Genomic DNA, 22,495 nt, shown 5'->3' on the forward strand with positions numbered 1-22,495 from the left:
TTCCTACCTCCACAATGGGGAGTAACATGTATGTAGTGTCATGCAACAATGCATTTATTAGGCTATAGACTCATTGTTTCTTGGAATGTGTGATGTTCCGGTAACTTAGCTAGTTACCACAAGCACCTCTCTCTTCACTAAATACGTGCCACATAAGCAAAGTTGTATTGGAGTGTGTGATGTTACTGCTGAGTTTCTCCCCATTATGACCAGCCTTAGTCTATATATTTGCTAATGGCCGGAGTAATTAAGCCTAATAACTAATACTGGTCCCCGCCGAGACTTGTTGGGGGTGGTCGATCCATGAGGGGGAGGGGGGTAGCGCCTCCACCACCTCCCCACTGCCTCCGCCTATGCTTATGCCAAATATAAAGGCTTGCTCGCATGTTTTGAAGCATTCTTAGAAAATTATGACGATTGAGGGTTGGACGATGACTTCAATAGAGTAGCTTTTTTGACAAAAACTATCATATTGATAGATATTATGACGACTTGATTGATATAAACTTTCCTATAGTTGCTCTAAAAACATAGAATTTCTAACCGAAAAAAGGAAAGTCAGCTTCGTTCGATCGATATGCAATGTATAAAACGACGCGTAGTGAGCGCACGGGCCCCGGTACGTGGTTCCAATAGCGTCTTGCATGATGTGCTAATCAAAGGGCCTAGTGTTTAGTATCACATCGCATTCTGACCGATTTATAAGCGAACAGACGGAGGCTAATGGTGTCCCTTCGGGGACATCTAATAAAATCAAAATGATATGATATAGAGAGGATTAGCATGTCCCCCACCCAAAGATGACATGTACAAATTGAGAACTGGTCCATTTCTTCTTGGATTTTGTGTGATGGCCAAATATAGGCAACTAGATTTCTTTGCTGCCTTTACATCCAAGCCCTTCCGTGTTCTATTTTCTTGCAAAAACAGCAGTGCTTGAGCGAAAGTGTTAGTTTTTCTCATTGCGTACACGACCATTTTCATTGAAGATAGGTCCAGTTGGCTTTAGATGATCGCCTGTAATTTTGTACAATCGTTAGCATTGGACTAGGGCCTTTTGAAGCTCGGCCTTTATGAAGCCCTTTATTTTTAAAAAATTGAAAATTCAAGATTTCTGATTTAAAAAAATTAAAAAAAATGTGTAAGTATACAAGGATGAAATGTATATGTGTGTAAAAAAATTCAAGATGAAATACCTTGAGATGCAATCTATGTAAAAAGAACAAATTCAAGTACTTTTGAGATGAATAGTATCATGTGTTAAAAAGCCATATATTTATCTTTTTTTACACCGACCCTATTTGAATGCATTTTGTTCTAAAAATTTACGCACACGTGTGCTATGCCTTCATGTATATCTGTATTTTTTCAAAAAATATTTAAATGTAAAAATATGAATTTTAATGAATTTTGGGTTTTTTAGAAACCGTCCGAGTTCCAAAAGGCATTTTTGTTACCATTGCATTTTCATAAACATTTTGTATGTGGTTGCCAAACATTATGAAGTTCCAAGTACAACAATCACTCAAAAAAAGAGTTCTATATGTAGCCTTACTGCTACCTCCATTCCTTAAAAAGTTTCCCCCTACTACTACGGCCCAGTTCTTTTAAGCAGATTCTATAGAATCTCAGTCCCGAAAATCCCGAGCCAAAAGAACTCGAATGAACTACCAAAATCTGAATCAGATTCTGTAGAATCTCAGTGCAATTCAAAATCTGAGAAAAACCTGGTTTCTCCCACAATCTCAAGATTCTACCAAGTTCCACAAAAGAAAACCTTTCGGATTAATACCATACCCCTATTGTACCACGTAATTACAGGCAAAATGCCACCGAGCAGTCAACCAAAACGCCCCGCATCTGCACACCTCGCCTCTGCACCGAGCAGTCCTCAGGCCGCATCTGCGCACGCTCCTCAGGCCGCCCCCGCCCCGCCGCCGGCAGGCCCCGTCGCCCCGCTCGTCAGGCCGGCCCCGCCCCGCCCAGCCGCCGGCCGGCCCCGCCCCGCCCCGCCGCCGGCAGGCCCCGTCGCCCCGCCGCCGGCAGGCCCCGTCGCCCCGCTCGTCAGGCCGGCCCCGCCCCGCCCAGCCGCCGGCCAGCCCCGCCCCGCCCTGCCGCCGGCCGGCCCCGCCCCGCCCCGCCTCCGGCCGGCCAGGCCCCGCCCCGCCCACCCCGCAGTCTGCCCCACCCCGCTGTGAGCTTCGTTCTTCTTCCCTGTAAACAGACATATATTGCTGCTTATTTGTTAGATGGATGGATGGATTTGTTGCTTATTTGTTAGATGGATGGATGGATGGATTTGTTGCTTATTTGTTAGATGGATGGATGAATTTGATGCTTATTTGTTAGATGGATGGATGAATTTGCTGCTTATACAATTTGGGATAGTGCTGTCAATGCTGTCAATGTTTCCTGCTGTCAATGTATTGCTAGATAGTGCTAGATAGTGCTGTCAATGTTTCCTGCTATCAATGCTAATGTGGTAATGTTGAATAATAATGGTAGATGGAGAAAGTTAAAGAGACCAAAGCAAATTGGGATAGTGCTGCTCATACAATTTATATGACTGCTTGCGTAGAGGAGGTTCGAGGAAATAATCGCAGCGGCAGCTTTTTGTCGGACATAGGACAAGCTAATTTGCATAAAAAGTTCAATGAACGCTCCGGAAGAAACTATTCAACCCGGCAAATCAAAAATAGGTGGAGTGTGTGTAGGAGCGACTACAATACATGGAAGACATTGATCCAGCAAGCATCTGGCCTAGGAAGAGATGAGCATACGAAGACTATTGCTGCTACAAATGAGTGGTGGGCATTGGAGATAAAGGTATTGTTTTTGTCATGTCATTTTTAAATAATGAGTCATGTTGCTTCACTTTGATATTAACATGTGGTGGCTTATGATTACAGGCACATCCAGAAGCTGCCAAGTTCCGGTATGCTCCACTAGCGGAGGAGGAAAAAATGTCAGAGGTTTTCGATAATTGTTGTGTCACAAATGAGCATGCGAGGGTGCCAACTCCCTCTTATCAAGGTGATCCCTCCCGAATTATTTTGGAGGATGACTCAGGGTGTGAAAGTCAGGATTGCCAAGTTACCCCTATTCAAAATCGAGGAAAGAGTGGGAAGAAGAGGGCGTCTCCTTACTCGCCAAGTCCAAAGATGAATGATAAGTGGGCAGGTGAGAATGCTAAAAATGAGGCTTTTGTACGCATGGTGGATCTCTTTAGTGCAAGAGACAAGAGGGTTGCAGAGGAGAGTGCAAGGGATAAGAGGGAGGCACAGGAGAGGGCAAGGGAGAAGAGGGAGCCAGAGGAGAGTGTGGATCAAACAAGATAAGAGATTCAACACATGATGACCATGGTGGAAGCGGATGGTGCAAAACCAGGAAGTGATGAGCATTTCTATGCTACCTTTCTTTTCATGGAAAAGAAATATCGCGATGTTTTCTCCTCTTTCACGGCTCATGAACCTATTGGGAGGCTTGGATGGATAAAGAGGATGTGGCAGCTTAACAACAAGTAGAACATGTTTGAATTGTATTTACCGTTATTTCCTTTCACGACTCATGAAGCAGACTATTTGCTTGTAATGCTATTTGCTTTCAACATGTACTATTGTGATTTAAGCTATTTATTGACACTGTTGTGAACCTGATATGAATTGTGTTGTATCTAATATTATATTTTGTGCATGTTGTTCTGGCAGATGGATATTTCCAAAAAGATTGCCAAAAAGAAACAAGATGATAAAGAATTTGAGGCGGCAATGGTTGCATTTGCTATGGATGTAGCGTCGTCAAGTATGACACTACCGTATGCACCAAGAAAGTTACATCTTTTTACAGGCCTCCAATGGGTAGAAGAGAAGGAGAAAGATGCAAAAACTTTCTATGCGATGTTTAGAATGAGGAGGTCAGTGTTTCGCACATTGCATGATCTGCTAGTTCAGAGCTATGGGCTTGAGCCAACTTCCAACATATCATCAAAAGAGGCATTGGCATAATTTTTATGGACTGTCGGTACATGTCAAACCACTAATAATGTCGCGGATCGGTTTGCACATAGTCGTTCAGTCATTAACAAAAAATTTCACGAGGTTTTGAAGTGTGTAGACCGCATGGCTGGCGATTACATTAGACCAATTGATTCAACTTTCTCTGAACCGCACCCAGTACTTACAAAAACAAAGTTTTGGCCTCATTTTCAACATGCTATTGGAGCCATTGATGGAACACACATCAAGGTAATTGTGCCCAAAGAGTTGGAGCCCCAACACAGGAATAGAAAAGGTTACACAAGTGAAAATGTTATGGCAGTGTGTGATTTTGATATGAGGTTCACGTTTGTTGTTCCCAGATGGCCCGGATCTGTTCATGACACACGTGTATGGAGCGATGCCATAGTTCGTTATGATCACTTTCCACAACCCCCCACAGGTAATCTCTCTCATGTGCCCATATAGTAATATACATGGTATGCTATAAATTTATAATGTCTTATGTTGATGTCCTACTGTAGATAAATATTATCTTGTCGACTCCGGATATCCAAACAAGGTTGGTTATCTAGCACCATACAAAGGGCAACAATACCATGTACCAGATTTCCAACAACACCAACCAGTTGGGAGATATGAGACATTCAACCATCGACATTCTTCTTTGCGAAATGTCATCGAAAGAACATTTGGTGTTCTGAAGATGAAATGACGAATTCTCGAAGGCATACCTCGGTACAAACCGGAGACCCAAAAAATGATTGTCACTGCATGCATGTGTCTCCACAATTGGATCCGTGATAGCAAGTTACGTGATGAGCATTTCGACAAGTTTGACAATGATGCATACGTGCAACCTCTATTGCCGTTTACAGGTGCCAACGCTCTACCATCAGAAGATGATGGTACGCTCTACCACCAGAAGATGATGGTACCATGAACGCAACACGTGAGGCGATTGCTGCTAGTCTTGTACCTTGAGAGTATTGTCTTTTTTTAGTTTATGCACTTGCCGTCATGAACAAAACTATACACCCATTGTAATATTTAGCAATTTTTATGCCATTCGTAAAATACACTTTCGTCACTGTTAGAAACAACAGAGTGTTAACAATTCAGCAAACAACTTCTATCTAAGGGCAGTACAGACATTTCAACAGACAACACTTTTCAAAATCTCAAACTACAATCTCTGAAAAGAACTCGATCACAGATTCTGGGAGAAGCAGATTCTGGGAGAATTTTCCATAATCCTGATTCTCTAGAATCCAGGGTGAAAAGAACTGGGCCGTACGTCTGTTGCTAAATACTTCCTCCCTCCCAAAATTCTTGTCTTAGGTTTGTTTAAAAATAGATGTATCAAAAATTAAAACATGACTAAACACATTTATATCTAGATAAATCTGGGACGGAGGGAGTATAAGACACTGGATAGAGGGTCATTTTTTACATCGACCCTCTCTCAATCCAATTCACAAGTGTGCTTAAAACGCTGAGTGAGGTTGCCGGTGAAGGAGACCACCACGTCATTATCGCCATCAATTCCCGCAAAAAAATAATTATCACCATCAATTACGTACCTGACTTGACGTCCCCCTCTGAAGAAGGAAACGGTGGAGACAAACCAACACTCAACAGATCATCAGTTCAAAGAAAAAACTCAACAAATCGTAATCACCATAACAAATCATTCTCTCCATAGCATAAATGTTGTCACGCTGCGTCTGAAGAAAAACTACAACTCAGTCTGCTCAATCACAAGAGAAACGAATAGGAGAAGCAGGGCAACGACGACCATGACTCAACGCTGCACTTTGCCAGCACCATCGGTTTCTGAACGGCAAGCCGTCCTCCCAACTCCAACCATGGAGCACACCACCTAGAGAGCCATCACTCCAATGGATTAACTACTGCCGTGCAATGCACGAATCAATCCCTAACCGGAGACACGCTGCTCCGATATTCCGGAGCATATACACACTGCAGAGAGAGTTAGGTTAAACACAAGTCAACATAGGCTGGTTGATAACATAGCAACATTTCAGGTTTAAGTACATCAGGACGAGAGTTGCTCCTTGCGAACCCGAAGTACCAAATAGTTGCAAAAAAGCACACTATGAAATGCGCTGGAATCTCAAGACAGTGCAATTTTAAATGTACCAAGCTTTGACGCAATCGATAATGCCTCTTGCACCAACTGAACAAGCTAGTGTAAGCAAGATCATCAATTAGTCACCCTAGAATATGTACGTCTCCAGAGCAGAATGAGTCAACTACTGTAACAGAAGTAGGTCATAACAAGAGAGTGAACTAAGCAATAACCCTCACGAGAGGAGACATTGAAACAAGTTTTAGAGTCCCAATTCAGGCTATACCTTGCTGAGACCGAAAGAAGCTTCGGTCTTTTATTACAGTCCTGCTGTCTTGGACCTCAGCACCAGGTTCCGCTTTTCCTACAGAATCACATGGACAAATGACAAGACGATCAATAATAGAGCACACACATTCAGTGGCAACTACTCAAATGCCAAATCCACAAACTTCCCCTTTACGAAGGCTTAAACTTTTTGACGCAACAGAGGATTGATTTTTCAAAGAGAAGGCATTCCAACATCCCATATGAAAGATCATGCACTTATGGTAGTTTTTAAGACTTCACACCACGAAAGACCACCACCTTAGCGAGGCTAAATTCCCATTTTTCTGCTCAATGGTAAACCTCGCCTGCACCTCTAGTACTGGGTCCCACCACCAAGTAAGATCCGTAGTGCCTTTTCCAAACTGACGACATGTCACTGTCCCATAATTTTCTCATTCCTTTGGATACTTAGGCTTGAGGCCTGAACTAGCTCTCGACCCAGAATTGTTTTTGCTAGCCTATCCACCAAATGTTTGGGTGCAGATCCAGAGAGGCCAAGGATTTCTTACCTTCGGCTTTCTCAGAGCATTCAACGTGCCGTTATACAGGCCCAGCCTGGATTGGGCAAGGGGCCGGCCACCCTGGGCCCCAGATATGCCGTATGCAGTCTGTATTAACTGGGCCTAGCCAGCACACAACACTATGCAGCAGCACAGGCGCCAGGCGGAGGCAGGCCAGGTGGTGTGACGCCATGCACAGAGAACTAAGCTTATGCGGCATGGGTATGCCCCTTGCGACGCTTCGCTTTGTCACTTGACTTGGACTAAAGCCCCGGGTAGTAACTAGCAGGTTCCCATGTTGATTCGAGCAATCAATTAGTACCACACACGGCTCAGCTATTTAATTTTCTAACGGTTTATAATTGGCTTTCCGTGTGTATGAGCACCACATGGCATGTGAGGGCAAAGCCATGATATGTTTCTGAATATGCACGCACATATTCTCTTTGGGTGTGAGTTTGCTAGCTAAATATGAAAAGTGCGCATGGTACACTGATAGTATTTCAGCTTTCTTGATTTTACTCTTCGGTTTTGTAAAGGCTTTTCAGATTTGTATTCTCATTATTATTTTCCACCACAAATAGAATTATCTTTGTTGAAAGCCTTATCTGGTTTGCATTTTCATAGGAAATTAAACTTTTTTCTCAGTATATTTAGTGAGATTCTCTCTCTTCTTTCTAAAGATATAGAACAGTTATACCATGATGGGTGATCAATACATTTAAAATGTGGCACCGACCTTCTCTTCCTCCTTTAGGCCAACTAAATCTCAAATCTACATACGGCTCACCAACATGGTGTGTTCAAAATTTTATTTTCACAAGAAAAAGGTCTAGGCATAACTCAGTATGTTCCGCCTTTTCTTGCCTTGAACAAGAGCAGCTCTAGGCACAGATTCCAATTGGCACTGCAAGCCATTTTGCTGGGACTTTTATAGTTCATATTTTAGCTCATGGATAAGACATCTTGGTGGAGGCAGATTAGTTGCATAGAGAAGGTTGAAGGAGATAGACTGAGGGAATGATGGCGAGACTTTTTTGGATTTGGGACTGAACATGTATTTATATACTTCCATGAGTGCAACTGTGGCATACGATTACGTAAAAATTACTCTTGAAAGCTGTTTCATGAGTGCTGACAACCAATTAAGCATAAACAATGCACTCTTGAAAGGAAAGGCAACTTCATACCCCATGCATAATCTACACGAGTGAACCTGTTGTAGCGGAGGAGAATCAAATCTTGACCAGAATGGCTAGTTCTCTACACACTACTGTGCGTAGACATGAATAACTATCACCCTAGCATAAGGAAATGTTTCTTGCCAAACTATGCAATTATTCATGAATAATAGTCACCGTTGCTCCGAGCTGATCATTTTCAATTAAAACTTTGCAAGATGTAGCTCCAAACCAAATATACCGAGTTCCTGACTACTCCATCATGCACCATTCAACCACTAGATGGTTTCCGCAATAACTCGTAAATGCATTCTGCATGGAATAACTCTAAGAAGAGCATCATAGGCAGGATGAGAAGACAACCTGGTCGAGCACGCGGTGATTGCTCTTCTCCACCTCCCTGGCGAGCTTCTCCATCCTCTGGAGCATCCCGGCATACATGCTATCCATCCCCGCGGCCTGCCCGGCCACAGCACCCACGAGCTCTTGCAGCCTCCCTAGCCCAAACCCGTCCACCATCGCATCCACCTTCTTCTGCTCTCCGATGCTGTAAGCATCCTCTGCTTCGGGCGCCGCCGGCGGCGACGGCTGAGTGAGCAACGGGAAGGACGACTCCGGGGCGAAGGAGTGGTACTGATCCCGGAAGCCGGGGCCGACGTTGACGACGGCGAACGAGGTCGGGACGAAGCGGGATCCGAGGAGGAGGAAAGCGCGGTAGTCGAAGGAGTGGGTGGAGAGGTCGTCGGAAGTGTTGGGGGAGACGAGGATGACGAGGAGCGGGTGGGCGAGGGGCGATAGGGTTTTGGACAGGGAGCAGGCGAGGGCGAGCTCGCGCATGGAGGCACGGAGAGGGGCGCGGCGGCGGGACGAGAAGAAGCCGAGAGGGCAAGGGGAGGAGGGCGGCGGCGGGTGGGGGCGGCCGAGGGGATCTGAGAGGGAGCAGGGGTGGGAGAGGGAGGAGTGGCCGGAGATGGAGATGAAAAGGCACGGGGCGGCGGGGGCTTGGTCGTCGTAGTCGGAAAGGGTGGGAGCCGGCGGAGGGGGGCGGTGGGCGCGGCCGAAGAGGAGGCCGTCGCAGTCACCCGCGGCGGCCCCGCAGCGGTGGAGGAGCGCCGCGAGGGCCGCGCCGGAGATGGAGAGCTTGACCTCCTCGCCGACGGCCATCGGTGGGTCTGGTGGGATCGATGGGGACGTGTAAAGGTCGCGTCCTCTTCTATTCTACTAGCTCAACAACCGCTTTCTGCACACCATATTGCCCTACTTCTACAGTTCTGGTAGTATAAATCTACGTTTTTTTTAATATAAAAAGTGCATAAAATATGGCAAATAAAAGATCTTTTGAAGCCATCTTCACAGAATTTTTTGAAAACCAAGGATCGAGTGGGGCCTGAGTCTAAACTCTGGTGTCCTCTTGCTGTGTCTGGTGCCCTGAAGTCGCTTCAGCAAACAACAGGAAGGCAAACGACAGCGAAAAACCATCATAAAAGCATACCGCAACAAATCAAATCTTCGTCCATATAGTTCGTGTCCCTTTTCGGATTTCAGCTCAGTTTCGAATCAGATGTGTGCTGCATTGTGAATTAAGATCCAGAAAAAACAAGAAACGAGAAACTGGACAGCCGACGACGGTTTTCTCGGTTCATGAGACACCGGCTTCTGAATTCAGACAAAGACAAAGACAAAGAGGCCCCAGGGTCTTAACAGTCTGCTTTGCAGTTCACTCATCATCATCAGCAGCAGCTTAGATAGATACTTAGGTACCGGTCGGTCAGAGAACAATGGCAGAGCAGTAGCATCTTCTGCCGATTGACTTCATCCCTGTGTTCACCCAACCACAGCCTTCCTTGTAGCGCTCCACCTGACAGTCCATCCAACACACACAAAAAAAAAGGTTTCAACAGTTGATCAGAGCAATTTTTCTGAGAAACTACACATCAAACAGCGAGAGAATCGAGTGAGAGAATCGAGTGATAAAACGGCTGAAACTGAAGGGTAATCTAGGCAGTAGTATAGCTTGGATGTTAGTCGTATGGTGCTTGGAGGAAAATTGCATGGACATGGCAAGAAATTGCATCTGGGGGTAGCTACCTACCACATCCAAGATTGTATCTGCTTCACCTTTGACCCCACCCAGCGTGAATATCGAGCCACCGAGCACAGCTGAAGAGTGGTACCCTCTGGTGTAGTTCATTGGTTCGACAGTCACCCATGACGGCATTCTTGGCTCATATAACTCAACGGTGGACACCATTGCTCCAGCATCAGCATCATAACCACCCATTGCATATCTGAAAGAAACACAACATTGTTAAGCACCATGATGGGCATCTATGCTGTTTTCGGTTGTAACAAGAGTCAGTAAAACAAAAGTTTTCAGATTAGATGGCCGACATTGTACAAAATTTAAGCTGATCCCAGTGGTTTTTGCCATGATGAGCTACACCAGAGACTTAATTAGATGTCCACATTCTACAATTTTTAGTGGGGCGTCCTGATTTGTAAGATAAAATGTACATACTTACATCTTATCATCAAGCACTGCCACCGTATGACAACCTCTTACTGTACTCATTGCTGGGAGCATTTTCCAGTTAGGCTCCCTAGGATCAAGTCTCTCAGCAGAGCTGGTAACAAACATCATAGCATTAGCAAAACGGAAAACATACAATTCTCACTTTGAAGAAATAATAAGTTCATTGTCACGTAAGCCATAAGGAAAATAGGACATCATAGCATTAGCAAAATGGAAAACATACAATTCTCACCTTGAAGAAATAATAAGTTTATTGTCACGTAAGCTATAAGGAAAATAAGACATCATAGCATTAGCAAAATGGAAAACTTTCATTCTCACTTTGAAGAAATAATAAGTTCATTGTCATGTAAGCCATAAGGAAAATAGGCTAATGAATACCGTGCAATTACTCAGTTGGTTACAGACCTACATACTGCTTCAATACAAGGAGAGTGTTTCTCTGTTGCTCGAAAAGGGGATCAACAAAGTAATATGCACTAAGCCATGAGTTATGTTAAATGCTCTAAGACCTTTGCAGGTTGCATTGCTGCACTAAACTACTTACTTTTGCTCGGTTGATAGTAACTAAATCAGCTTGTAACTGAAACTTGTCAAAATAAGTACAAGTGGTGAAAATATATCACCTCAGATATCGAACACCATTGAAACCGCCAACTGCATAAATCGCGCCATTAAGTTCCGCACCAGCTAGAGAAAAGCGCTGAAAACCAAGCAGCACAGATTGTTCAGACAAAAGCAATCATCACATCATAGAGGTTTATAGGCTAGAATATATCATTATATGGACATGAGTAAAAAACATAAATAGCAAATAGAGAAAGAACAATTATACAGAGTACTACAGAAGTACGCACTTTTGCATCAGGACATTCATTATCTTTCCATGAAATGGTCCTCCTTGATGCCGGCTTTAGATGCATTTTACAAAGTAAAAGATACTAACAAGTTTCACTAGTCAACAGAAAGTAATTTTTCTAAATTTAATGCAAATAATCAATGGAGACCAACACCTAGAAGTTATTTATGTTCATAATCCATAAACACATTCTGTTCATTTGTTCACATGAATAAGAAACTGTCTCCCTGCTTAAGCAGGGCAAACTTCTAAATTCCATACATCTGTAGTGATTAGCGGAACCCCTGCTTCTTTCCTTACAGAAGACTTAACCCTGACCCCATCCAGTTAAAGCCAAAACTAGCATGGTATTTCTGGTGATCCTCGTGGCGAGTGGCGGACCCAGCCCACAGGGCCAGGGTGGGCCAACAGTGCATACACTCATAAAGATATATTTTTATTTGTTTATTCTATCTATTTTACTATAGTATTAAGGCTGATTCCTAAATCCAGGGTGGGCCGGGGACCACCCTGGCCACCCCATTGCTCCGCCACTCGTGGGAGAAGGAGCCATCGAGTATGTAGAAGACATTGTTGTGGATATTAGGCAGTGGTGCGGAGGTTATGGTGGAGAAATCTACAACTTTGGGATAACATGGAACAATGTTAGGCCAACTTATGGTAATTCAAGCAAGAGCAAACCGCTGAAAACCAACTTATGCTAATCCTCCTTTTTAACATGCACAGTGAAACAAAGGTGTGGTTCCCCAGGAGCTGGCTGACTAGTAGGAAAAATACCCAGCAATAACAGAGGGGACTGTTAAGCTTCATGCACTAGCCAATGCAATCAAAAGTCCGAACTGATGGAACGGGGTAGTACAATCCACATATACTGTAACACCCCCTCCCACGTGTGATGGAAAGACAAGTCAACATGTGCAACCGGAAGAGAGCGACGGCGTACAAAACTCATGTATGACTCAAGAGGCCTCTACGTGGACACAAAGAGGGTTACTAGCAATTTTTTAAATAAATTGCGAAAGCATAAATTGCGAAAGCCAAGACTTGAACTCAAGACCTATGCTAATCCTCCTTTTTAACATGCACACTAAAACAAAGGTGCGGTTCCACAGGAGCTGGCTGACTAGAAGTAGGAAAAATACCCAGCAACAACAGAGGAGAGCTTCATGCACTAGCCAATGCAACCAAAAGTCTGAACTGATGGGAAGGGACACAAAGGGGGCTACCAGCAATTTTTTAAATAAATTGCGAAAGCCAGGACCTGAACTCAAGACCTTAGCTTTCATACCATGTTAAGCTTCATGCACTAGCCAATGCAACCAAAAGTCCAAACTGATGGAAAGGGCTAGTGCAATCCACATATACTGTAACAGAGACCATCACATATAGATCGAAGAGTTACTTTTTCCATATCGTATGAGCCATTCTCCGACATGGATGTTCTTATCTGTAACCGCTTAGGATTTCATGGTTCTCATGCTTGCATAAAAAATGAAGAGATAAAAGTTGGTACTATCTCGTCTTTGGATTGAAAATGGAGCAACTAATTTATCAGTAGGCTACTCATACTCATTGACGAGGATAGTACCCCTGGGTATACCAAGAGCGGAGATTAGCCGTCTCCAAGACATTTGCACCCCCCCCCCCCAGGCCGGCTGGCGATAGCCGGCCCATCCGGCCAACACAAGTCCGGTCGGCTGGCGATAGCCGGCCCCTTTGGCCCGTACATGACGCCAGCCGGCCACTTATCCGACGCGTCCCCGGCTACCTGACGGGGCTCCGCCGGCCAGCTGGCCTGCCGCCAGCCGGACAGCCCGCTCCCGTCCCATCCGGCTGTACCATCGTACGCAGACAAGACAAGACGAATGATCAGAGTCTACCGCAGCAGCAGTACGCGCTGACATGTTCGGCCCTACTGCAGCGTGATGATGGGAGGGTCAGCGAGGCTACAGGGCCCCCATCACTACCGACCCCGACCAGGCGAGACGGTCCTGTAGCCACGTCCCCCCCCCCCCCCCTCGCCTGCGCCCTGACGGCTCGGCGAGCCGGCCGCTGATGCACACGACCAGTGGGCCTCGCGACAAGACTCAACAGCAGGTGGGCCCCGCAGCCGGCCCCACCTCCTATCCTACCGTTACCACTGTACCCCGTGGCTACACTATAAAGCCTCACCTCAGCCCACCGAGAGAGGCACCTTCGGAGGCTGAATACGTACACAGAGAGAGACACACACACACTTAGAACAACACCGAGGCAGCGAGACCGGAAGCCAGAGCTTCGTCTCCCTCCTCACGAACAGCTCAAGGAGCAAACCTTTGTATTGTGATTCCCATATAGTCACACAGGCAGGATTAGGGGTTTCACCTCACCGGAGGGCCCTGAACCTGGGTAAACTGGCATCATGTGTGTTGCGCCTACACCCATTCCCAGACGCCGTCGACGCCCATCGGCCCCAAACCACGAGTTAAGCCACCCCATGGCATCTGTCCCGGAAATACCACGACACTCATTCATAACTAGTTGTTCTGTAAACCCCACAACTTTTTCTCTTTACAGTGTAGTACTCGTTCATAACTACTCCTTATGTCCCATAATGTAAGACGTTTTCTGACACGTGTCAAGAAACATCCTACATTATGGGACGGAGTAGTAGTAATTTTCCTGATCTGCAGCATATACAACAAATACCAGACTTGCTTAACTCATTCTGCAATGAAGGTAAGTTGAGGATGACATGTTGAAAACGTATGTAATTGTACCTTTTCTAGCATAGGCTGACTCTTTGTCCACTTTCCCTGGGCAGGATCAAACACCTCCATGTCAGAGAAACAGCCAATGCCATCTCCACCTCCAAATGCATAAATTTTTCCGTGCAAGCCAACTCCAGCGAGGCTCCCCTTTCCATGAATCAGTGCTGGGCATGGGGTCCAGTCATCACGTTGCCGGTCATAACAGTCAACTTCATGAGAAATAATACATGCATATATTAGGACCTAAAAAAATGCAAACAGGCAGGCCATCGGAGGCTAAATACAGAAACCAATGAGTACCTGTATCAAACCAGCAAGTGCCATCACCACCACCAAGAACAAATATTTTGCCATCTAATGCGACAGTAGAGGTATAGGACTTCCCAACAATCATTGGTTTCAGAGGTGTTAGTATGTCCAAGGAGGGTGAGAAGGAGTCTAATGATGACAAAAATGAGATGCCATCGAAACCACCAATGAGATAAATGACATCCTCTGAACCCAAACATTCTTCAACAAACTGATTTAGTGAATCATCTAGAGATAAAGGATCTATTTTCGAATTCAAATTCTTCACTGTGTTCTTTAGCTCAACAACTCTTTTCAGTAACCTATCATTCACTCCTTGTAGGTATCTGACTTCTTCGTTGGAAATAACCTGCATTTGAGCATATCAAAATATCAGGAAGAGAACACTAAATAAGCTGAATTTTGTAATAGTTCCCAACATTTACATACAAAATATATGATCCTATACACCAGAAATACCAAAAAGAAACTTAGATTGAAAATACAACAACCTTGTAGGCTACCATGAACTAACGATATGATCATCTTACTGATTCAAAAACTTTAAGATCCAAAAGAACCAGTATAACAGATATAAGTCATCTGAAGATATTACAGCATTTTGAGATACCTGCTTCTTCTCCATGGTTTCTATACGTTCGGACAGCCCTTTAACCACATCTATCAACTGAAAAACAAAATAACTGTGAGAAATTTTGAATACATAGACATGAAGCTGTTTGCAGGAGTATTTGCATTAATAGACAAGAAATAAGAACTGTAGTAGCCCTGTAGCTATTTTATAAGTTATAACTAACCTTAGCTTCTGAATAGGATTCATAGCCCAACCCTTGCAGTAGAAAACTGGTATGCTCCCAGGCAAGCTGATCGACTTCGGTATCTAAGTTCTCCGGCAAACCAGAGTGCCCCTCAAGAAATATACCTTTAGCTTCTTGCATGTCCTTGCAGCCATATGCATCAATGACTTCAGTTCCAGCTCCATTGGCATAAAATTCTGAACTAAGTTGCTGAACTGATAGAGCCTTTAGCTTCTCTAATACCAATGTGAAGCTAAGCTCATTTTCCTGCTCGGCAGATTGTTGCTGCTGTTGCACTTCAACGCCCTTACTAAACAGTGCATGATCCTCCCACTCTGGTGGTGTCTCTTTGCAATCGAGATCATCGAAACCATTGGAAGATTCTTTGCTTGAGCTGGCATGCCCATTGTCCACTTCTGCCATTCCAACTCCCTCAACCTCAAACTTGTTCTGCTTTACCATGTCTGCATATGACACTAAACCCTTTTCTGGTTTGAGCTCATTGCTCAGCTCATTGTTCCACCCATCATCCACATCTCTCGGTCCAACTCCCTCAACCTCAAACTTGCTTTGCTTTACCGCATCTGCATATGACACTAAAACCTTTTCTGCCTGGAGCTCATTGTTACCCTCAAATTTTTGTACCCACACAGGAGGTGGTGTTGGTTCTCTCACATGCTCAGCTCCTGGTTGTGAAGCAGGCGGCATCCAGAACTTGCTGGGGGAAGGCGAAGGAGTAAACATAGCCATCAAAGCACGTGTTTGAGCATGATCCAATTCAAATCGGAAGAAGTGAGGCTTCTGGCCATAGACAGTGGGCATCTTCTGGTAATAATTGCCTATAATAGCATTCCTGAATTTACTCTCTTCTAGTGGAAAACACCACACTCTTACCCGCATTGCAACCTAGATAATTGGAAGAATACAATGTGCCCTTTGAGTCATTTTATCGAGGTTGAGCAAGCTAGAATACATGGGTTAAGGATGATACCTGAGCAGGATAGCTTGTCTTTTCGTAGCCATTATTTGTCCATGCATTTGATTCAGGGCAAAATTTGCCATTGCTTGCAGCTTCATAAATGCCATGCAATCTGCGATCATCATAATTGAACAGGAATAGAGGTAGCCCTTCCTTGATGTTGTGTACATATGAGAGATGTGTTTTTGGCAAGCCTGACATGTAGGAGTATAAGTTAGTGCATGATTCAACGAACTGATTTCAGACATCTGAATTCTGTTCTTTAAGAAGCATGAAAAAAGAATTTGTAGCACAAGATATCATAGATGCATCAAATGGAGAAAGCACACGCTCTAAAAGAATGGAGAGGTCACTTCTTTGTATGAATGAATGGGTTTATAACAAGAAAACTATGATTCGTCAAAAAACAACAACTCTATGATTAAGAAATATAGCGTACCAAAAAGTTGGCGCGAGTGGCACTCAGCAATAGTATTGTTTGTGCAGCCGAAAATTACAGCCCCAAGATCCTGCACTGGAAGATTTCTTGCAGTAACAAAGAGGTTTGTCGGCCTTCCAGTCACAACCTGGCTCCATGAAGACTTCTTCTTGACCATTGCATTAAGCTGAGAACAAGTGGAAATGATTAAACAAAGTGCAGCGCGAATGAAGCGACGAAGTTGTTCGGTCATGAACATTTCGTAGAGATGAAAGCACGATGCACAAATCAACTAACACCGTCTCACCATTTTACTATACTTAATTAGTTGTATGAAGGTTCACTGAATATTGTTTACGCATTGATATGAAGCAAGTTGTTTAGGCATGACTGTTAGTTAGTGTATCATATGGAATCAAAGTGAATCCCCTATGTGCATGCAAAAATTTCATCCTCATACAAAGAACCTACTATTTGGCACCATTTTTAGTAAGAAAAGAAGTATTGGCACATGAGAAACTACACAAGTACATTGTACGTTGAGAACACGCGATGATTCGAAGAAAATGCATGCACTTTCAATAATACCTTCCCCTTTGAAGCCTCAAACTTACAAAAAGGATATATATATAGAGAGAGAGACAGCAATAAAGGGAACTGAACAACCAAACATGTAGGCAATTCAACATCTGAGTACACTGGCTAGACATAATTACTGCAAGCCCGTATATCACCTCATAGTAAAACTCACTTACACCTGAGAGTGCATGGCAGTCAAAATTAATGATGGAACCAAACAAGTTAAAAGTAGTACTGGCAGGAGAAGAAGCCAGCAACAGGGGCAAGCACAGTCCAAAGTGAGAAGCTTTGCAGTTGGCACTATGTGGTATTTGGGTAATCAAACATGTTTTTTTTTTTTTGAAAAGGAGGAAACGAGCCCTGGTCAGTCATATAATTACGCGCGCAAGCCCTGGTCAGTCCTATACCACCTCACACTAAAACTCAGTTACACCTGAGATCGCATGGCACAGTTAATGACGGAATCAAACAAGTAGTAGCGGCAGAAGGAGCCAGCAACAGGGCAAGCACAGTCATGATAACACAGGGAAGGGAGAACTTTTGCAGTTGGCACCCTGCAGTACCGGGTAATCGGATGTAACAGAGCATTCACAATAGGAAAAAAAAGGCGAAAATCTAGGGGATCACTCGCTTGATGCAAATGTGAGCAGGCGCCCTAATTCCCCTGCTTGGATCCTACATTGCGCTGTCCCGTTGGTTTGCGTGGAAGATCGGAAGACGAGCCCCGGCCATCCCCTCCCAACGCCACCAAGCAGAGGCAGGGGCAAGAGCGGCGCGTTGGGAAGCAGTTGAGGGCGGGTGGGTGGAGAAGAAGCACGATCGGAAGCGGTTGGTGCGGAGAGAGGCGTCTCGTGGGCACGGTGCGACGTTGCTTTGCGGGCGAGAGCGAGCGCTAGGTCGTTTAATTGCAGCGTGGGTAAGAGAGAGAGAGAGAGAGAGAGAGAGGGAGAGGAGGAGGAGGAGGAGGAGGCGGTGATTTTACCGAGGAATCGGCGGGAGGGAGGTCCCGTCCGGCGGTGATCGGCGGCGAGGAGGGCTGGTTGCTTAGGGGTTTCTTGGGGAGGAGGGGATTGTGTGAGCGGAGGGGAGGGGAGGGGAAGAGGAGGGTTTATTGAGGGGACGGGAGATGAAATGAAGAGGGTGTGCTGGTGCAGTGCAAATGGTGGTGGATAGGAAAGGAAAGGAAAAGAAAAACGGATTCCTTTTTACTCCCCTCCCCTCCCCTCCCCTCCGTCCGTCCTCGCCGGGTCTCTCTCTCTTCTCTGTCTGTCTTCTTTTTTCCTCTCGACGAGTAGTCTGGTCTGGTTTATTACACGGCCAAGGAAAGGAGGAAAGAGGCAAGGCAGCAGCTCCACACGCAGACTCAGCTCCCGTTCCGGGCAAAAGGCCGCGTCCAACGGACAGAACTAAAAAGAGAGAGAGAGAGAGGGTGTCCATGGACCAGGTCCGTGTACGCCGACGACTGACGAACACACACCCTGACACGCATACGCATAGCCGCAGTCCGTATAGGATAGGAGCTAGCTACGGCCTGCCTGTGCCTGTGCCTGTGCCTGGTAGCCAAAGCATCCATCCATCCATCCATATCACTGCGGAAGGGGAAGCCACGCACGCATTTCTCGTCTCTACATTCACGCTCTGTTTCCCCCGGCCCGGGCGCAGGCGCAGGCGCACCACCATCTGAGGTACCACGCTCTGTTTCTTAACAAAGGCAGGCACGCACGTTTTCTTCCTTCTCGTGTCCATCGGGGGATGCAATAAGGAGATTTTCTTGGGGCTCCCATATCTACACTGTTCAACTTTGATGACTAGACCATGCAGGCCCCCGGCTCGCCTACTGCACTAGAGGAGCTTGAGACGGAGTGGGCAGGCGACTCCACATCGGCTTCTTTTATCCTGCTTAGAGCATGGTTAACTGCTGGCTGTATGATGTTGACACATCATCTATAGCCAACCTTATAGCCCACAAGTACAATAAGTAGATGTAAATAAGTGCTACTTTATTGATACAAGGCCCACCACCCTCTCTCACAAAGTGCCTAGGAGCACGTGTTACAGCCGACTGTTAGTTTGTAGCCCGCTTCTATTCTCTCTCTTCCAATTCATCATAAATATATTATTTTAAGTCTTACAGCCCGCCTACATCATCCTATTGTACTTGCTCTTATCCTTCCTATCCTGCCGTCGACTCCACGCTCCTACTCCTTTAAGCCCTGCTTGGAATGCCGTTTTAGTTTTACTTAGGTGTAATACTAGTTTACAAAGATATTATACGGGTCATAAGTACAAAATCAGCTGAAAACTAAACCGATGAATGGAGATGTGTGTTTTTTTTACAAGTGTACTTGGCACAAAAACAACATCCCAAGCAGGGTCTAAAGTGACTTATACACCAAAACAGAGGGGTGTCTACTTTTCCTCACTAATCTTTTTTTTTGGAAACCGCAATATTCATCAGTTAAACGACATCTCGAGTAATCTCCATCCTCAGTTAAACAGAGGGGTATCTACTTTTCCTCACTAATCTCCATTCACGAATACCCACCTCAAATTGCTCCCAATTCCCCCAACCCTTCCTCCTCCTCCCGCCATCCTCCATCATTTCCCGCGCCCGACCCCTCGCCGTCCGGCACCCTTGCTCTCTATCCTCACCACCCGCCCTAATCTACGGCCGTGATATCTTCCACCCCGTCTCCGACCGTCGCGACGGAGACGTAGTTCGCCTCGTCCGTCGGTGTCCCTTCCTCCGGTTCATTTTGCAAGCCGGAGAACATCGCCCGTAAGACGCGTCGTCGACGACAGCGACAGAGGGAGGCGGAGTTGGCGGCGCAGGAAGGTGCGGCCATCGACGATGAGATGTCTCCCGCGGCACGCCTGGCTCCCCGCAACCCATCAATCCAAGTGACGGCAACAAAGGAGCAGGCGGTCAGGATGCAGGTGGAGGAGGCAACTCGGATGCAGACGGAGGAGGCAGTCCGGATGCAGGCAGAGATGGATGCTTGGGCGGAGCAGGGCACATGGACGAACTCGTCCGGCCAGTGATCCGACAAGCATCACTTGTCGGTCGGACATTGATTTCATTTTGGCATGTCCGGATTGTTGAACTATGTTATCATTTGCTTTTGTTTAAAACTGTTGAATTCAGACAATTTGTATCGGATGATCGACGTGCATGGTTTTGTATGGATTTGAGAGTATAGATATGAGGCATGTGAATGCACGGAGCAAAATATGAGGGATTGTCCGAGCGTGTCCGCGGGTGTACCCGGGTGCGTCCGCGGGCGTATAAGGGGGCGGGTTTGTAAGGTCCGGCTGTAGATGCTCTAACCAGTATCAAAGACCACGCGGACTTCTTATCCTATTGGTTGAATTGGCTAGAACCTAAATCTCTGAATTTCAACCAAGAAACAAGACAAATTTAATGTTGTGCGAGCGCTGATGGACATATAGACACCCGTCCATCAACAATCGAACAACTCGAGATCCAAGATACACGTCGCGTTGGTAACTTAAGCTCAAGCCAATCGACTCGAGATCGAACAATCCATAGTTACCAGAACACCTTGTTGCTTGCGTGACAACGACCCTGAAACATCTTCTTTTCTTATTGTTTATACTATTGTCTATTTTTTTGTCCTCCAATGGTTACAAAGCAAGCCCTTCCCTTCATTATGGACATTATTGATGTGATTGGGTTAAACCCTAGCCGTCACTAGTGTGGTCACGTTTAAGTGTTTATTTCTGAGTAGAGATCCCTCGACCTTCGGCATGTTTGAGTTCTTACTTTGAATTTAGTGTTAATTCTAGTTTGAAGTGCGGTTGGGCCCTCTATGATCTTGGTGGCACGATGGATCTCGCAATTCGTTGTGTTTCGGACCTGGTGTACGTTAGAGACCCTATGTGGGCCAATCTTCACAAATTGAAGGTGAATTTAAGGCAAAAACATGAGGAGAATCACAAAGGGAATCACACAAATCAACACACATAGATGCAAATAAAGACACACAGATAGATCCTTGATCCCAAATCAACCAAGGGAGAGATGGAACAAGATAGGGTTATTCCCCATGTCCTAGGACAATGAAGGCTTGATGCTTCTAGGAAGTCTTTCTTCTCCACAAGGGGAGGCCATGCAACCATAGATGCTTCTCTTCGTGTAGAGGTCTTGGAATCCATTAGGATTCTCGACTCATGGTGGTCTTAATCTCCACAGGAGAGGATAGATCCCACAAGGGGAGGTACATGAGCTAAGTTCTATCGTGTCTATTCTAATCTTAGCTAACCCTAAAAATGAGGAGGGGGTCTATTTATAGTACAAGCCACAAGTAGGTAGGTGGGAGAGAGATGCATGGGCTTTGGGCCCAAGCTTTCATACACACAAGCACCAAATGTACATTGTGTAGTAGATGTCGAGTGGCTCACAAGGCACCAGATGTCCGGCCAGTCGAATGGCACCGTATGGTCGGTCATTGGAGCACGTCCTAGCCTTCTTTGGCTCCTGGCTACTCATCTTCATCAGACACCAGGAGTCTGATGGTTTGACCACATGTACGATGGTTGTACCTTGTTGCAGCTCTGTCTTCTTTCGTCTTTGCTTCCAAGATTCTTTGCGAATGGTGTAGTCGTTCCTTGGTGCTTGCACTCCTCCTTGTCATCTGTTAAGCTTTGATCAAACTTATAGATTCATGTAGGAGGGTCAAGTAGTATACCATCCTCGAAGGGATCAAGTGGACACGTGTAAAGGTGATGAGTCACTTTTATATGTGCGTAGTATATGTCACATGTGTCACTTGACCAAGGGACTATTGACATGGTGATGTTTGTATGATGCTCTATATGAGGACCTTCAGTAAAGAAACTCCTCGTCTTGGATCTCGACGACGGCGTGGTCTCATCAATAGAGACTTGGCGATGATAGGCTTTGCTTGGGGGAGTTTGGTGGTTGACTGAGTTAATGCAAAAAATGTTGGGGAACGTCGCATGGGAAACAAAAAAAATTCCTACGCGCGCGAAGACCTATCATGGTGATGTCCATCTATGAGAGGAGATTTGGATCTACGTACCCTTGTAGATCGCACAACAGGAAGCGTTAAGAAACGCGGTTGATGTAGTGGAAGGTCCTCACATCCCTCGATCCGCCCCGCGAACTGTCCCACGAACCGTCCCGCGATCC

At 45.5% G+C, this 22,495-nt stretch overlaps 2 protein-coding genes and 1 non-coding gene across 3 annotated transcripts; 1 reads left to right on the plus strand and 2 right to left on the minus strand.

The window, feature by feature from the left end:
• The first annotated feature begins 728 nt into the window (after positions 1-728).
• LOC123400482 lies at positions 729-836 on the plus strand. Its single transcript, XR_006610742.1, has one exon. It is a non-coding gene; the product is annotated as a U6 spliceosomal RNA (small nuclear RNA).
• Positions 837-5,669: 4,833 nt separating this feature from the next.
• Positions 5,670-9,328, minus strand: LOC123399898. The gene is made up of 3 exons (XM_045094282.1): positions 8,462-9,328; positions 6,374-6,451; positions 5,670-5,978 (listed from the first exon to the last, which is right to left on the minus strand). Exons 1-2 carry the CDS (start codon positions 9,260-9,262, stop codon positions 6,407-6,409), a joined length of 846 nt encoding a protein of 281 aa, XP_044950217.1. The 5' UTR covers positions 9,263-9,328; the 3' UTR covers positions 5,670-5,978; positions 6,374-6,406.
• Positions 9,329-9,606: 278 nt separating this feature from the next.
• LOC123399897 (kelch-like protein 15) lies at positions 9,607-18,438 on the minus strand. The gene is made up of 11 exons (XM_045094281.1): positions 18,305-18,438; positions 16,765-16,930; positions 16,338-16,519; positions 15,347-16,252; positions 15,160-15,216; positions 14,541-14,898; positions 14,250-14,449; positions 11,258-11,334; positions 10,621-10,722; positions 10,191-10,386; positions 9,607-9,956 (listed from the first exon to the last, which is right to left on the minus strand). Exons 2-11 carry the CDS (start codon positions 16,919-16,921, stop codon positions 9,867-9,869), a joined length of 2,325 nt encoding a protein of 774 aa, XP_044950216.1. The 5' UTR covers positions 16,922-16,930; positions 18,305-18,438; the 3' UTR covers positions 9,607-9,866.
• Positions 18,439-22,495: the final 4,057 nt, after the last annotated feature.

Source organism: Hordeum vulgare, chromosome 5H, assembly GCF_904849725.1.
Source record: "Hordeum vulgare subsp. vulgare chromosome 5H, MorexV3_pseudomolecules_assembly, whole genome shotgun sequence".
NCBI classification, from domain to species: domain Eukaryota; kingdom Viridiplantae; phylum Streptophyta; class Magnoliopsida; order Poales; family Poaceae; genus Hordeum; species Hordeum vulgare.